Source organism: Rhinichthys klamathensis, unplaced genomic scaffold (assembly GCF_029890125.1).
Source record: "Rhinichthys klamathensis goyatoka isolate OS25496 unplaced genomic scaffold, OSU_Roscu_1.1 h1tg000194l_1, whole genome shotgun sequence".
Lineage (NCBI taxonomy): Eukaryota > Metazoa > Chordata > Actinopteri > Cypriniformes > Leuciscidae > Rhinichthys > Rhinichthys klamathensis.
In genome coordinates, this window is record NW_026606720.1 from 379,679 (window position 1) to 398,560 (window position 18,882).

The 18,882-nt window shown below is 38.4% G+C and overlaps 1 protein-coding gene across 1 annotated transcript; it reads right to left on the minus strand.

Annotated features, from left to right (window-relative positions):
- Positions 1-303: 303 nt before the first annotated feature.
- Positions 304-1,224, minus strand: LOC130095953 (olfactory receptor 6N1-like). Its single transcript, XM_056262561.1, has one exon. The coding sequence runs from the start codon at positions 1,222-1,224 to the stop codon at positions 304-306; it is 921 nt and encodes a 306-aa protein (XP_056118536.1).
- Positions 1,225-18,882: the final 17,658 nt, after the last annotated feature.

Genomic DNA, 18,882 nt, shown 5'->3' on the forward strand with positions numbered 1-18,882 from the left:
TCATTTTTAAATGCATTATCATCAGTGTATGATGGTTAAATTACATCAAAGAAACACACAAATCGTGAACATTTGAAATTCACACTCACACACAGTATAAGCCTGCTTCATTTAATGTTTTCATATAAAAAAATTTTTTATGGCAAATTATTGTAATATGGCTGAAAAGAAAACCTAGCAATCACATTTTTTATGTTGTCCAATTCAATAAAACAATTTCCATAGTGTTAGAAATGTCTAGGATAATAAAATCTTTGTTTGTGATCAAGTAATATTCAATCAGATATTTCAACTTCTTTTTTTTTAAAAAAGTCTCATGACTTCCTTCCGTAGTCTTGTCAGATTTAGTCCATAAATGAGGGGATTTAAAATGGGTGGTATGAGTAAGAATTCCAGGGCCATGAAATTACGCAAATCTTGTGGCAAACTCTTTGAACCATAACGAGTGTACAGTACATCAAACAGCAAAGCACCAGTTACATTGAGCAATGCAAGAAGATGTGGTACACATGTTTGCATGAATTTGTGCCTGCCCTCTATTGACTTTCTGCATTTTTTAACCAAGTAAATGTATGAGCAAAATATCAATATTGCATGTCCAACATATATAAAAATGATTACATACCCAATCACATTATTTACTGTTGTAGAAAAACAGGAAAGTTTAACAACTGACCAATTTTCACAATATAGCTTTTCAATACTAGAGCCACATAATGTTAGTTTTGATGTTAATACAATTACAACACAAGCGCAAAAAAATGGAGAAAGCCAACAGAAAAGGATACATTCAAGAACCCTCTGATTGGTCATTATTGAATGATACTCCAGTGGTCTACATATTGCCACAAATCTGTCATATGCCATCACTGTTAATGTTGAAAAGTCACACAAAACAGAAGAATAAATTACAAATATCTGAATCAAGCATCCAGCATAAGAAATCACATGATCATGGGATAATAAATCATACATGAATTTAGGATAGAATCCAGCAGTGCCAAAAAGTCCATTTACACACAGATTACATATAAAGACATACATCGGCTCATGAAGCTTCTTATGCGAGGTTAGAGTGTAAATTATGGTTACATTACACAACACAATTAATGGATAATACAATGCAGTCAATGAAAAAAACACAAATCTTTTCCCCATTGTTTCATTTAGTCCAGAGAGTGTAAACACTAAGACAATGGATTCATTCTCTAGTGGAGGCTGCATCTGGAATGATATACAGAGTCTTGTGATAGTGATATCATTATGCACATCATAATACAAATTAGATCATTTGAAATTAAAAGTTGGATAATTTAAAAATAATAATCATTCAGATAGTCAGCTCTTCAGTGCTGTTATATAAGCGGAAATATTCAGTACTCTAAAGGTAGCATAGGCTGGTTCTTCAAAGACGCAACCAAAGAAATAATTAGAATCTTACCACAATCTCTTTTTGTTAGTTTGACAGTGTTGTGAAAGGTTGATCTGGTGATATACGGAGGCTATCCTCATGCTAATTGTCTTGTTTGTGAACACTTGCAAGACCTTTAAAAAGCTCTCTTGAGAATGTAAAAAAAAAAAAAAAACATCTCAGTCTATTTAAAAAATGCAAAGTAATATGCAAATGAGCACTTCATTATATAAAATTTGGTCACATTATAGTATTAATTATTGGAAATTAAAATCCTCAAATCTTGAAACCCAGATCTTTCAGTGAATAACTTTGCTGAATAGCTGTCTGTAAAAGTCTAGCAATTGTAACCTCATTAAATATTTACAATTTTATTGATTTATTTTGTCTGTAAGATGTATTGTCTTTTTTCATTAGAATCACATGTAAGGCATTAATCATAAGGAGACAACACTATTAGCTACACAGCAAAATCCCCAGTGTTAAATCAACTCTGCTCAGAGCACATATGGTCCCACTCTACAGAGTGTTAAAGTAACACTGAAGCAATGTTAAAGTTAATGAGATAATTAAGTGATTAATTAAGTGATGATTGAGTATTAGTGGTGAACACCTGCTGTTAACAAGCAGAATCACTGAAGGAAAGAAAAACACAAGAACTACAACTGACTTTTAATCACAGCCTTAGGCCCTGTCCACACGGACACGGGTATTTTTATAACGGTGACTTTTTTTACGCGGTTCGGCCGTTCGTCCACACGGAAACGCACTGAAACCGAACATTTTTGAAAACCCCTGCCAGGGTGAGGATTTTCAGAAACGCCAGTTACAGTGTTGTCGTGTAGACCAGTGGTTCCCAAACCTGTCCTCACGGCACCCCAACACTGCACGTTTTCTTTATCTCCCTAATCAAACACACCTGATTCAACTCATCAGCTCATTATCACATGGGTTAATGAGCTGATGAGTTGAATCAGGTGTGTTTGATTAGGGAGATAAAGAAAACGTGCAGTGTTGGGGTGCCGTGAGGACAGGTTTGGGAACCACTGGTGTAGACAGTGAAACCGGGGTTTTTGCCTTGCAACGTCAGAGTGTGCGCCGTTATCCGCTGTGTTTGACGTCAGATTTATGCCAACCGGAACCGGTAATAACTTTTTGTTAGGCTTCTGATTTGTTTTACGGTTAATCGCCGCCTGCTGGCGTGGCATGCTTTTGACCGCAAAAAACACGCTTAATAGCGTGTTTTTGCGTTTTCATGTAGACGGAGACCGAGCATGTGTGGACGGGATTTTTTTTTAAAACGCTGGAGGAAAAACTCCGGTTATAAAAATAACCGTGTCCATGTGAACAAGGCCTTAGATTAAATCAAATGAAGATAAAAAGAAGACATTAAATCTGTGAAGATCTCAGCAGAGGAGGATTAAACAACTCCACAAACAGCATTACCAGCTTCACTTGTTACTAACCAGACTGACTTTATTTCTGTCAGACGTCTACAGAAGTTTTTATTGAGAATTAACAGAGGTTTAGGTGTTGATGGTTTAAAGTCACCATTTAAAAAACACCATTATGGTGAACAGTGTGTCCTTTAGTTGGGCAATTTGACTCTTGACTTCTTATGTGAATGTATGGTCTTTGTAACAGTGTTTACCAAAACACATAATTTGTTGCAAAAAAAGCCAAAAACAAAAGTGGTCTGGAGATAGGCCTATAGTTTACAACATAATAAAGAACAAAAAATGACCAAAAGTTGTAATATGTTATTAATAGTTTGTTTTCAACAACATTATTTTGTTTATACAGATCGGACATCAAGCTGATTTTTTTTTATATTGGGAAAGTAATCTTTGGACACACACACACACACATACATCAAGAATCCACATATGAATCTCAACAATGGTGACATGCTTTTTGCCGCAATGCATTCTGGGAGGCACCATAGTTTAAAACTCTTGGCTCCCAGCATGCATTGTAGCATGAAGCATTTCACCATTGTTGAGATTCATATGCTGATTCTTGATGTCTGTTTGTTTCAAAAAAAAAGTGTAATTTTCAAAAACTGTCTGCAATGTATTTAAAAATTCAGAATGTCTGCTCTGTGTCAAGAAAAGTGAAAGTTATTTATTAAAAACAAATTACAACTTTTGGTCAGGGATAAGATTAGAGAACCATTCTATTACTTTATTATGAAAACTACTACACTTGAACACCTTTGTCTATTGTTTCCTTTGTAACAAATTATGTGCTTTGGTAAACACTGTTACAAAGACCAAAATTGCACTTAAAATTCCAAGAGTCAAACTGCTCAACTAAAGGAAAGACTGATCACAATAATGGTGACCAAACATTTTAAAACATTGACATCTAAACCTCCGTTCATAGACGTCTGACAGAAATAAAGTCAGTATGGTTAGTAATAAATAAAGCTGGTAATGCTGTTTGTGGAGTTGTTTAATCCTCCTCTGCTGAGATCTTCAGATATTTAATGTCTTCTTTTTATCTTCATCTGATTTAATCTAAGGCTGTGACTGAAAGTCAGTTGTAGTTCTTGTGTTTCTCTTTCCTTCAGTGGCTGCGTTTACACTTGGCATTAACATGCGACCTGTATCTGGATGTTGTCCACATACACATTGAAAAGACAAGTGTAAACGCACATCTGATCGGAATGTTATCCTATCAGCGTGTCACGGTTCGGAGGTAGTCGAGGACGCATTGTGATCGGATCTCAGTGTAATGTAAACGCAATCCAGCCATCGTGTCTGCATTCACAGGTGAACGTGATTTAAATCCCCGCCCAGTCTCCCCGCGTGACTGTCAGAAAGTAATGGCCAGACGCAGTTTAGACACGAAATTAAACTTATTTGAACAATAAACATCAATCTTTAAAACAGTTTATTTATGTGTGTCATTTTTCATTTTAATTGTGCAACATTATCTGAACGAGGCGATCGCCTGTACACTCACAGTCAGTCATGATTGATCTTAATGAAGAGCTGCACTTGCCAGAGGATTAATCGGAATCGGAATTTTGTAAATGTTTTAAATGTTGAATGTTTTTATTGTTTCAGCATGTTTATCAATCTCCCATTTCTGTCAATATAGTCATTGCACGCAACCTTAAACCCAGATGATCGATGATGTGACTTGTTTAACATGATTAACCCAGTTATTTTTGTAAGATCAACTCTGGAAGTATTCCTTCTTTCAAAAAATATAATTTGATCGAATTAATGGAGATTGCATATGAAAGTAAAGTGAGTGAGTGAAAGCAATTGGGATGTTGTTTAATTTGTATCATCTTTACTATTAATCTGGTGTCGTGCCACAGACCTGATTTAAATATTATGCGGAAACAGAAATCCGATCGGTTATCCAGATACAGAGGCTGCTTAATGTGAACAAATATAAACGCACCATGTCCTGATTGGCTAATGATCAGATCTGCTTGATCGGATCACGGTGATCGCATGTTAATGCCAAGTGTAAACGCAGCCAGTGATTCTGCTTGTTAACAGCAGGTGTTTATAACTAATACTCAATCATCACCCAATTAGTCACTTAATTATCTCATTAACTTTAACACTGCTTCAGTGTTACTTTAGCACTCTGTAGAGTGGGACCATATGTACTCTGGGCAGTGTTGATTTAACACTGGGGATTTTGCTGTGTATAAGCTAGAGCATATTATTTTAAAGTACACTTTAAAAAAATTGGCTTTAATTAACTTTTTTATCTCAACAGGTTCTTACATAACTGGGTAACGTTAAACAAACATAATTTGTTCATGTAATATTCAACATCATGGAATTAAGTAATTTTAAGTGACCCAATTAAACTCTAAGCTGAGTGTTAAAGTTAATGAGATAATTAAGTGAATAATTTAGTGATGATTGAGCATTATTAAAGACCCCAGATGTTAACAAGCAAAATCACTGAAGGAGAAAACCGTAATTTTATTTGGTGTTTGTTTTAGTTGGGCTCTTGACTCCCACATCTTGGTGAAACTTGCCAAACTGGGTACGCCTCCGGAGGGTCTGGTATGCCCAAGTACGGTGAACGATGACCCCTACGCCTCTGTTCTGCTCTCCAGAGCAAATACAGAGTGGTGACTCTCTCGATGAATGCTCAATCAACATCAGCCATCTTGAAAAAAGGCAACCGTCTAGCACTTGCTCCTCCCACAAGAAGCGGATTTCGCCTCAGGTGTGCGTCAATTTCACTTCAAACTTGTGCTTTTTACACGCGTCCTATTCCCTCTGGAAGTGTGAATGGATTAAAAATGTTCAAGCGTCCAACTAGACGCGATAGACACGAATTTGACGCTTTATTCGCGTTTGGCGTGAACGCAGCATTAGACCTTACCAGGCTTTTTTTTTTCACTGATAATTTTACCGTTCTTTACTGTAACCTACAGTACGTTACTGTAAAAATATCATGCACTAAATTAAAACTCGAGTTAACTAATTTCACTTGCAGGTATAAAAATATATACCTGTTTTATAACTTACAGTTTATTACTGTTAAAGTGTAAATTGCAGGTTAACCACCACAACCAATTAATGGGTAAATTAAAGTGCTCAATGTGTATATATGTAAAAATGTCTGTCTTAAAATGCGTTAAAATAACATTTATTGGGGTTTCTTCAAAGGTAGCATGTTTTTTACCGTAACTGGGTGATGACGTCATAAAAGGGAGCACGGGCGGTAATGCACTCACTCTGTGTGTGCCGGTTGAGGGAAAATAAAACGATTCGCGGGACTCCCGCACACTAGATGATTAAAACATAAAAACGAATACATTTTTATTCATCTGTTGCAGAAAAGCAATAAGAACAACTAAAACAAAATAGAAACGGTTTACAGGCAGAGTTTCTATTTCTAACATGTCTGCAGCGTTGAGCGATGTAGCCAATCACAGACATATGTGTTGATTTCTTGAACGCAATAATGGCCAATCAGAAGCATTTACAATGGACTCCCCTTACCACTCAAAACTGACTTTTTGTTCAGTGCTGAATTTTGTATGCTGGCAAATTCTCTAGTTGTAACATACACAGTGTATATATTATGAAAGCTTCATTGATAATAACAGAGATGTGTGAGATCGCGATGAACTGATGATGTCAGCTTTTTAGGAATTACAATGGGAGCGCACTTTGCACACAGTCATGCCAAACCATGCACGCAGTAGCCCGCTTGCTTTTATGTTATAACAGTGGTTTGTGTGTTAATGCTTTATAACAAATAATTGATCAGGAGCATGTATGTTGATGTGTATGGTGGCGACACGTAGGCTAACTTGAAAGTATTTGGAGGTACAGAGAAAAAGTATTTTTGCGGGTGGGAGCAGGACAAAACATAAATGTTGCGGGCGGGAGAAAAAAATATAGAAAGTAGTTGAGAACGTCAGTTATAACGACCCATGTATTAAAAAATAGTCGTGTTTAAACCGGGCTCGGGCTCATAATTACAGTTAATGTGTCGGGCAGGGCCGGGACACAGCGGGCTCGGGTAGGGTCTTGCTGGATTTTTTTGGGCCCAATCTAAGCTCTACCTCGGGTAAGTTATGCTAACACTTACAGGCACGAATCAGCCGTTTTTTTCTTTGGGGAACTTGTGGAGCCTCTCCCCCGTTTTTGATGTATTCGTACATCCCGCACAAACACAATAGTTAACCATTTTTGTTAGCTAGGTCTCCAATATAACGTAACTCCAGGCCTGGGGCATAGACAGTAAAAGCTTGGAGTACCTTTTATGACGTCAAGCCCAGCCTAGTGGAAGGGAGGGGGCGTGCTTAAAACCACTGTAAAACGCACCAACTTTTCATATTATATTCAGCATTTTGTTATAAAAAACATAACAAAACAATGGTGGCCGGTTCTTATCTTCATGTTTAGTAAGCACATTGCATTATCTTCGTGAAAAATTTTACCTGCAATTTACACTTTGAAGTACATTTAGTTTGTGTGTATTTTTAACTTACACGGTTAACCCTCTCAACCCCACAGGAAAATCGACACTACAGAGAGTAAAAAGTAACATTGACGCAGTGTTGGAGTGAGATAATTAAAGGAATATGTAAGTGATTGTTGAGCATTAGTGATGAACACCTGCTGTTAACAAGCAGAATCCCTGAAGGAAAGAGGAACACAAGAACATAAAAGTGAGAAACACAAGAACTACTACTGACTTCCAGCTATTACACATTATTACACATATTATTAACCAGTATGGCTTTATTTCAGTCATACATCTACAGAAGATGTTGTTGAGATGTTTAATTGAAAATGTTTGGTTTGAGGTTATAACCATTATAGAGATTAGTGTTTGCTTTAGTTGTTTAGCTGAGATGCTGACTTTTAACCTCTTAACCAGCAGGGGGACGTGGGTGGGCCGTGGGGGCGTGTTTATAATTTTATTACCCTTGTTTTATAACAAATATTCAATCAACTATCATAAACTATGCATCATTTGAAAGCTAAAACACTCAAGAATCATGTTCTGGACTTGTTTTTGCAATCAATACACCAGTGAGGAAAGGGTTAAATGAAATGCTGACAGACTGACCCTGTAAATATGAACAAAATGAACGGCAATACTTATCTTTCATCTCCTATGGTTCAGATCAGTTCGGACGAATCCAAGAAACACCAGCATACATTTCAATGTAAGGGTCTACTCTTCAAAATGCATCCCACTTTTTAATACAACACAACGAAAAAATAGGGGAAAAAATGAAATATCCTCCTTTGTTTTCATGAGCGCTTCCAGTTAGAGTAATCCATCATGTTCACTTTCGATGAAATAACAATTCTAATCTGTATTCCAATGTTCAAAAACAATCTCTCCCCCGTAGTTTAGACTGTTGACGATAAAATGAGTCCTTCCATCTTTCTCTCCTTCAATCACAGGCTCTAAAAATGACCAAAATATGTAGGGAGCGCAACTACAGGCTGCTCAACCTGTCACTCTCACACCAGGGTTTATGACTGGATACAATCCATCCAATGATGGGTTAGCAAAGTTTTGATGGATGGGAACTTTAACCAACTAAAACACGATTACAGTGAATGACAGTTTGCTTAGTTTACGTAAACAGAGCAGTCTAAAACAAGTCCCTCCTCTCGTGCGCTCTTCATCATTTTACGCACAGCGCACACAGATGCGTCATTGTTTTGCTACACGGAGTTTGTTTCAATGCACGTACTTTCTCCAACGTTATATTTGACAATCTCCATCATGGAGCGTCGACTGAATAATGATTTTTGTGGTGTTGGGAGTGTATTGGACGCGGTGACGAGATACAGCGACGAAGAAAGCAGAAAGACACCGGGAGAGAGGCATCTCAGACAGAGTGCATAATGGCCCTCATTTATCAAAAGTGCGTACACCAAATTTCCAGCGTACACCCAAAACCACGGTGACTTTGAGATTTATCAATATGGACGTTGGCGTACGGCACGCTCAAATCCTACGCCAGCTCAGGAGGTGGTGTACGCACGTTTTGAGTTAGTGCGGAAAATGCCCAGAAAAACAATTGCTAACACCACAAAACGCACTGACAAACTAAAAGATATGATATATTATGATCCACTGTAAAACAAAAAAACAACAACATAGTAATTATTAACTTCAGTGTTTATTTTTGTGCAACATGGACTTCAATGTTTAATTTGTGTGACTTTACCAAAGCATTTATGTATTCCTTCAGTTGCGAGCCTGTGCGCTTTACCCTGACGTTTCAGGGTTTATCCCCGGCAGGTGCGCACGGACTGGGTTCGGTAACGAAAGGCTTTCAATGACCAAAAAATAATTCAGACTGACAAAATAATAAAAAAAATACATTCTTCTTCTTTTAAATAATAATAATAATACAAATAATAATAATAATAATGACATTCTTCTTCTAAATAACAATAAGCGTCATTAATAATACAAATCATACTAATAATAAGAAGAATATTACAAATTGTCATGCAATTATTAATGTGAATGAATGGTACTCCACATCACATCATCATCATCACTATTGTACACCCCAATACATGTAACGTGATTCGAAATTGAATGCTAATTGAAAAGACGTGCTGTAAAATATTGCATTGTGATAGGTCATTTCGGCTCCACGTCAGAGAAGTTTCTCTTCTTTGCCGTCTTCCGTGTGTCCATGGCGTAAAATGAGGGCGTGGGGGAAGCCAGAAAATGTCTAATATGGGGAGAACTCCCACTCACATTAAACTTCCGGGGTCTGAACTGGTTGCAGTTCCACTCTAGGTCCATATGAGGGCGCTCACAGGCGGAGTGCAGAATGAATGGAGGTCTATTTAGCAATACCCCTAAAAATCCACTTTTCTCAGGATAAAATTTTTTTGTCTAGTAATTTGAATGTTGTATTCGAAAGAAGATGCAACAAAATTACACATTACTGGGTGTTAGATTTTTTAGAGTCACTTATTTGCTTTAAAAAGTCTTTTAAAATGTCAATGACGTCATACACATCGTTCGACCAGAAACCTGCTTTACCGCAATCCTTCATTCACTGGTGCTTTCGCGCATAGACAGACGAGAGAAGCCGCGAAATTTAAAAATACTACTGTTATTGTGTCACGAAATGTAGTTTTAATAGTTTTTCAGTCGACAATGTAGTTGTTTAAGAGTTGTGAGGACCAGTCTTTCACCAGGGCTCAGCGCTCATCTACCCCGCCTGGAACAGCCTTTCCTCGGCTAGTGCGTCTGACGTTTGCCGCCGGCTCTGATGTCTCTAGTAGTGGTTAAACATGAGATATAATTCGTCTTGTGTATATCTAACGGGCGATCTTTGGTATCATTAATTGTATCATTTGTTCCCTGGCAAATCGTTTTGGCTGAGGGCAAAGTGAAGTTTCATAACTTTATATTTTGGCTATTTTAACGTTGTATCCTGCTGTGTCTGAATGGTTTACTTTATTTCTTGTCTTGTATAACTTCTTATACCTTTTAGGCTACTTATACTGTTATAATGTCTCTTACTGATCAATAAAACTGAAATTTAACAAAAATAGACAGGGTTGTGTCATTTTATTTTATATAGCCTATATTTTATGTAGCCTTTTCATTACTATTTTATTTGCTGTATACTGTTTGTTTATTTTATTGACTAAACTATTTACTATTACTCACTGTATCTTATATTTACTATTTGCACTGCATTGTAGTTGTACCATATCGTATTACCATAGATAAAGGATCCATCAGTTATCTTTGTTATTGCTAAAATCGGGTCAATCACAGAAAATGCTTTTTCCACAATAAGAACACAATCGCAGCAACGTTCCAAAGCGGCCAATAGGGCGTCTATGTATTTATTATGTTTATGCGTTTGCGCTTTGCACTTTCTTTTCTCTCGAGGCATCAACTACACATCTGACACGGGTAAAAATATTTTTTTACAGTCTATGGTATATAGAGAGTTCAGTCCGCCTATGGCCTTAACATTGGTCCCGCTTCGGATGCCACGATGCCATTAAGCGGTGTCTCTGGTCGTAATCAGTCCTTCACTGACCAATCAGCGTCCATTAGCAAAATGCTAGCGTGTTATGGGCAACAACAACTCAACCTGTAAGAAATCGAAAGGACATAAGCACTCGTTCATTCAACTTTCGACCTATACCCATGTTGAACTTGCAGAACCTACATTCAAATCTGAGATTTCTCAACTTCCACACGTAATAACCTAGAATACTGTCTAACACTTGATGGCTGCTCTGTTAAAATACTCTGTTGATTTTGATCGTACATATAAGTGTTATACATCAATCGATCCTGTTAATTGTCTATTATTTTTCTGTATACTCACAATAAAAACAAAGTTTTGTGCTTTTTGTCAAATAAAGAAAAATAAACATGATGCGAGTTTTGCCTTCTCTCTGTCAGTGCAGTCCATTCTGAAACACGTCCGAAAAATTAACTCTAACTCTGCAAATACTTGTCATACAGGCACGAGAGATTTTTCTTTATGAAGCTTGAATTCTCTTCTTTTCAATGAAGTAATTTATATAAAAAACAAATATTCTCAGTTTATGTAATCTGTATGAAAAGAGAGTGCTGTCAGATTTTTTTCCCCCAGCTCATTACACTTCATTACGCGTTAATCTGACACGCCCACGGAGGACGCGCGCTATTCAAACGCAAATGTTGAGGCAAGCCATGACAATGCCCACATCAGCCGTTCCACCGCGGCGGTAAAATGTGGGGTGTATTTTCTGCCTTTTACCGCCAAGAGGCGCTACAATCATAGACTCTGAAAAGTGTTTGTTTATTCTCTCTAATGCGTAATCTGCTGCCGCACCGCACTGATTCAGAGTGATTGAAAGCTGGTAGCAGATGAATTCAACAAGTGAAACGTAGTTAAAATAATTCATAATCACAATACTGAAATTAGGCTACTGAAATGAAATTGAATAAATAATGAAAAAATAAAACATTGCAATAAAAACATTTACAGACGTACAGACGATAGCTCAGTGGTTAACGCAACAACACGAGCTTCGAGGAGCTTCAATCGACCCGAGATCGAATCTCAATGTAGCATACATGTTGTTAACCGATGTTGGCCAACAGCGTTTATATTTAACCTTCTTGATGCTGAAATAGCTAACTGTTTATAACTGTTAACTTATTTAAAGTCAAGAGTTTTGTTTAATTATCATTACAACATAAATTTGCTACATTCCTGCAGAACCGCAGCGCTGCACAAAGGACATAAACTGATGAAGGAAGATTGTCAGCCGATTGCATCAGAAAATGAAAATGAAGAAGCACGTCTTTAGTCTGCTAAATTATTGTGTAATGTAAAAGAACACTAAAATTATTTAAGTTTGAAACCAAGTTCGAACATTTCAAGGTTTAAATAAAGTGTCGGGACAGTTTTTTTTTAATTTAAAACAGGGTTGCATCGGGTTTAGAGTTTATTTCTTTTGCGATGCAAAATAAGAAACACTAGGCTAATCTTATTCTTGCGACATTTTAAATTTGTATTGCCAAAGAAATGACAGCTATATTAAACAATTAAAACAGTAGGCCTACAAAACGAAAATTGTCCAAAGCAACATAATTAAATTAAAACATGCGTTTTTCTTTGCCTCTCTCGCGCTGAATCTCTTTTTAACAAGTTTATTTAGTCTCCCTCGCTCTCCATATGGAAGAGGAACATTAACACCTAGGCCTATAATTGTCCTGCGCGCTCGATACAGCACTGAACTGTCCCTCCAACCCCCCACCGGCTATCGGAGTCTGAGGCTGATTTAACACAAAGAGAAGTCGCAATTCACACTTAAATCGCTATTCTAGACAGTGTTGATAATGAAGGAATTAAATGATTTAAGTTACATGTAGCCTAGTGATATTTCTGTCATAAAAGTTTATTACTAAATATTTCATTATTTCAGTAATTGATGAAATAAAACTGGTTTGGGCCAGCTTTTTCCAAGCAAAACTAAATATAATCTGAAAAAACGCATGTTAATTTGTTGTCATGAACAAAATGTTCAACTCAATATTAAAGTCTACAGGGATCTTTGGATCCTTTCAACCAGGCATGCAATTTGTGAATTAAGTTTTTTTTATTTTTTTTATTATTCAAATAAATATCGAACCACGGTGCTTCGTGGTAATGCTGCTAAATTAAATAACATGTATTGAATAATTATGAACTTAAATGAAACAATATCACAACATTTCGACAAATACATTATTTGATCTGTTTTTACATTTTAATTCAGGGCGATTTAGCCTGCTACATTTAATTAGAGCGAGATTTTCACCCTTGTCATTTTCTCATTGGGAAGCGCTTACAGGCTACATGTTTGAGTACTTCCTCTGTACCTCTCGTTTTCATATGGATTACATAATCAGATAACATTTATTAGCCAGAATATTTAGACATTTAAAGGCTTTAGACAGAGCCGATTTCTTATAGTGACTGAGCTGAAGTGGCTTTCGGTTCATTTTTGTTCCCGGAGACAGAGAGAGGGCCACTCGGCGTGGTCTGCCAAAACACTTAATTATAAACTTCAATATTTCATTCAAAATAATCTCAAAACGCTTTGTGAAATTTTGAAAAGCCGTGCATGCATTAAGGCCACTTGAACTAATGAACAACTGAAACGCTGGTTTTGATTTTATTGTTTGTCGTTGTTTAAACGTGCTTGTTGCATATCTCTATTTTATATTTGATATGGTCTATTGGTGAAGTAGCCTATAGCATTGATTACTGTGGAGGGAGGGGTGTGGGGATTCAAATAATTCAGCAGAAGCAGGGATGTTTAGACCAGAAGGAAATCCCCGTCCCTCCTGGCAAATCACACTTTACTTAAAACCATGTTTTTAAAAACTCTAGGTTGTAGGGAATCAAAATAATAATAATAATAGGCCTAATAAAAAAAAAAAAATATATATATATAGGCTATATATGTAAAATTACTTTTTTTACAGAACTGCTTTTGAAATTACGATTGGTAGCCTCGTACGATTGGTACAGATGCAACGTCGTTCTGTTGGATACTATTGTTCCTAGTGTAAAATGGAAATGCATGGTAATTTTATTTTATAAATATAACCAAAAAACTGTATGGTGTAACAGAGTTTTAGAGCTAGACAAATCTCTCTGCATTAATAAATATAAAATTTGCAGTAGACCATGTTTGATCGGGATTTGAACCCGTGTCATCTTGATGATCGAATCGTAAGTTCTACCGCTCGGCTATGAATTTTCTCACTGAGAAATGCCCAAACGTTTGTTTCTCACATGAGCGAGAAAACGTTTTGTCGTTAGCCTGTGAGTGTAGGCCTACTTTAGCCTACCTACATGAATAAAAGTAGACCTTTTACAGTTTTAAAAGATGATATCTTATCTGTATGACCAACAATTACGCAGTAAGTTCTTTTAGCTGTTATGAGAAAAATAAATCCAAATGAACGCGCCGCCGCGTTTGTCAAACTCTAATTCAACATGCCAGAATAAAGCCAGATTTTAGAATAATGCATAGCCACTCGGCGTGGTGTGCCAAAATACCCTAATTATAAACTTCAATATTTCATTCAAAACCATCTCAAAACGCTTTGTGACATTTTAAAAAGCCGTGAATGTATTAAGGCCACTGGAACCAGGATCGTAACTGAAACGCGCTGCATGTCTCAATACAGGAAGCGCTGGTTCAGATTGTATTGTTTGTTGTTTAAACGTGCATGTTGCATATTTAAAAATATTTGTTTAAAAATAAATGTTTGTTGTAGGCTTATTTGTAAATTACCATAACTTGTAGAATTTCATCCTTACTGTTAATTGACATTAGCCCCACTTACGTTTTGATAAATGTCCCTTTGCGCCACCTGGCGGTCATTTCGCGAGCGACTTTGAAATGCGACTGGTTTATTTTTATTGTATTGGTCTACTTTAAAAAATAATACTTTATAAGACATTTATGGGAAAATACTATTTTCTTTTCAAGATGTTTCCAACTGTAACTTTGAACCAATTCTGTAGACTGGCCCATATAGCATTTGACCAGGATTTGTTTCCAGGTATGACTAAAAATGTGCTTTTGGCTTTCATTTATATTTTGATTGTTTGTATATATATATATACATGTGTGTGTGTGTGTGTGTGTGTGTATATATATATATATATATATATATATATATATATATATATATACATGTAGGCTATATATATATATACAAGAAAGAATGCAATGACAATATATATATATATATATATATATATATATACATATATATATATACATGTAGGCTATATATATATATACAAGAAAGAATGCAATGACAATGTATATATATATATATATATTGTCCTTACATTCTTTCTTGTGTGACACCCCTGAATGAAAGGCTCATTATTATGCAGCGTAATTTTGTCTGAGAACCACTTAATTATTCATTATAGGGGTTGGGCCGTTCCGCCCATCCGCATATTGCCTTGGCAAACAAAAAAATGTTTTTCACAATTTAAAACAATCTATTGTTTTATGTGAATGATTAGGAAGGATGATTTTCAGATCATTTTGAAGCAAAAACTCTAGGCAACAACGTACATTAGTCAAAAGTCTTGTGGACTCATATTTAGTATGTTTTTTGTGTCCTTATTTCAAAAACTTAATGTTTTTTCAATAACCACGCATAAACAATATTCTCTCAAAAATACAAACATGTACATACATGTTGCTCACACATTATGGTAGTCCTGTTTGTGCTAAATAGAGTTTAATTTCACCTGTGCCATTAATATGTTTATAAGCAACTGAAAAAAGCACAAATGTCAGAGCATGTCAAAACATCTCAAGGACCCCAAAAACACCTTGGTCCCCAGAGGGTTAATATTAATTTTGGTGATCTCCGACTGGCGGAGTCGAACATCATTAGTGCCGACATGAAGAATGATCTTAGAGAATTTACGATTAGCATTAGCCAGCACTTTTAAATTTGCTTTGATGTCAGGCGCTCTGGCTCCCGGCAAACATGTGACTATGGTGGCTGGTGTCTCTATTTTCACGTTCCGTGTGATCGAATCACCAATTACCAGGGCACAATCAACAGAATTCTCAGTGGGTGTTTCACTGAGTGGGGCAAATCGGTTTGTTATGGGAATCGGAACGGAAGAGTGGTTCTTTGATCCGCGACTAGAACGATCTCTGACAGTCACCCATCTGCCCTGCGGCACGGGCTCTACTTCAGCCGGAACCGAATCATGTAACGTTAAAGAGTTCACTATGCTAGGCGCATCCAAAACAGTATCTAAAGATCTAGCATTCTTACCATCCTCAATTAAAGTTTGGATGCGTGTCTCCAGTTCTGAAATCTTCTCCGTCAGCCTGACGGTCTCCTTGCATTTATCACAAATAAATAGGAAGAAGAATATACTAAACATATGACATGTGACACAGGTGACAATAACAGGACAAGAAGACATTACTCACCGTCTTTGTTGACTGATTCTTACTTACCTGGACTTTTTAACTCAAAGGCGCGGGCGCGTATAAATAAATAAATGAGCGCACGGGTGGGGCGTTAGCAGGCTAACGTTAGCAAGTTACTAACGTGCTGTGTTAACAATAACGGAAGCAAGAGATGTAAGGTTAATCTGAGATGTTGGGTTAGCTGTATTTAGTAGTATAAACATCTAGATAGTAAATGATGGCTCAAAACATAAAGAAATACAAGGCTCAGGCGGAGCTTACAACCTCGAAGCAAACAAACAAACTGAAGCGAGTGCCATGAGAAAAGTGGTTTTGAACGAGAGACACCGCAGATCCATGGACTGTAGCGGCTCGAAGGGGCCACCCTTCATAGCGTCTAAAACCGTAGAAAGGTCCCAGACCGGAACCAAAGGGGGGCCGAGGAGGGTTTAGTCTCCTAGCTCGCCTTAGGGGAACACAGTGTAAAACGCCATGCGTGCTGGGATCAAACACCAAAGTCCCAAAGGCGGGAGCCCGGGGCTCATATAGTGCATAATCACCAGGGACTCACAGAGAGTCAGAGAAGACTCACAGAGAGTCAGAGAAGACTCACAGAGAGTCAGAGAAGGCTAGAAGCGTCATTCACCATAAATAGCTACCAACGGGAGCTAACCACATCAACAGTGTTCCACACAGTCAGGGTGAAAATGTTCAGCCTGAACTGGGTAACAGTATGGGTCTTACTCAATGCCCATGGAGTTGTTATATTGATCAGTGAGCGGTGCTCAAGTGGTTTCAGCAGTCTGAGCCGGACCAACGGGGCAGACAGTACAGATTTTTAGACCGACAGTAGTTTAGCATGTAAGGCGGGAACGTCTAGGTTATAAAACCTTATAAATGTAGACGGCGAGGCCCAGCCTGCCGCCGTACAGATATCCTGCAAGGTAATCCCGCTAGACCACGCCCACGCCTCTCGTAGAGTGCGCTCTAACTCCTAAAAGGCACTGCAGGCCTTTAGAAGTGTAGGCCAGCGCTATGGCATCGACTATCCACCTGGATACATCCGCTGAACAAAACAAAGAGCTGCTCAATCTGTCTGAAAGCAGACGAGCGGGACACATAAGCTCTTAACGCCCTGACAGGGCAAAGGAAGCTCACGTCCTTCTCCTTGTTGTAAACCGGAAGGGCAGACAGGGAAATAACCTGAGCCCTGAACGGTGTGTTGAGGGATTTAGACACGTATCCGTGTCTTGGTTTGAGTATGACTTTCGAGTCATTTGGCCTAAACTCCATACACGTCGCGCTCACTGAAAACGCTGGGAAATCCCCTACGTGCTTCACTGAGGCGATAGCCATGAGAAACACTGTTTTGAATGACAAATGTTTCATGTCCGACAAATGGTTTGGCTCGAACGGGACACCTTTCATGGCTTCCAAAACCGTAGAAAGGTCCCACATGGGGACTGAAGTGGTTCTGGGAGGATTCAGCCTCTTAGCTCCCTTAAGGAAGCGAAATGACCAGATCGTTCTTCCCCAGTGACCGGCCAGACGCTGGTTTAGTAAACGCTGCTATGGCAGCCACATAAACCTTGAACGTGGATGGGGTTCTTCCCTTATCCAGTAGCTCTTGTAGGAAGGAGAGAACTTCCGTAAACCCGCAGTCTAGGGGTGGAAACCCTAGAGCTTTACACCAGTTAGAGAACACAGACCATTTTGAGGAATAGAGTTGTCTAGTAGACGGGGCTCTACCCTGCATGATCGTGTTTAACACTCCCTCTGGGAGGTTAGCGGGTAACCATTGATGGCCCATGCATGCAGGGACCACAGCTCCGGGTGAGGATGTCAAATCGAGCCCTTGGTCTGAGGGAGGAGGTCTTTACTCATCGGTATCGGCCATGGGGCAGTGCTGGTCAGCTGCATCAGAACTGGGAACCAAGCCTGGTTTTTCCAGAGCGGAGCCACAAGCAGCACTGACCATCCGGTTTCGCTGATTCGTTCCAATACCTGAGGCAGGAGCGAGACGGGGAAAAGCATAGAGTGGGCAGCGGGGCCAGACGTGGGCCAGCGCATCCCTGCTCTTGGAGAAAAACTTTGGACAGTGAGCGTTTTCTTGGGATGCAAACAGGTCTACCTGCGCTCTGCCGAATGTCTCCCACAGCAGTAGGACCGTCTGCGGGTGCAGAGACCATTCTCCTGCTGGAACATTGTTTCTGGACAGTCTGTCTGGTCCCAAATTCAGGTGACCGGGCACATGTGCTGCTTTCAATGAGAGCAGATTGTGCTGAGCCCAGACCAGGAGGCGTTCCGTTAGCCCGTAAAGGTTTCAGGACCTGACGCCACCCTGGCGATTTATATAGGCCACCACTGACATGTTGTCCGAACTGATCAAGACGTGGTGACCCGTTATCTGGGGACAAAAGCGCCTCAGCACGTAGTCGACTGCCATCATTTCCAGACAGTTTATGTGTAGAAGCTTCTCCTGTTCTGACCACTGGCCAAAGAACGGTCTGCCCTCGA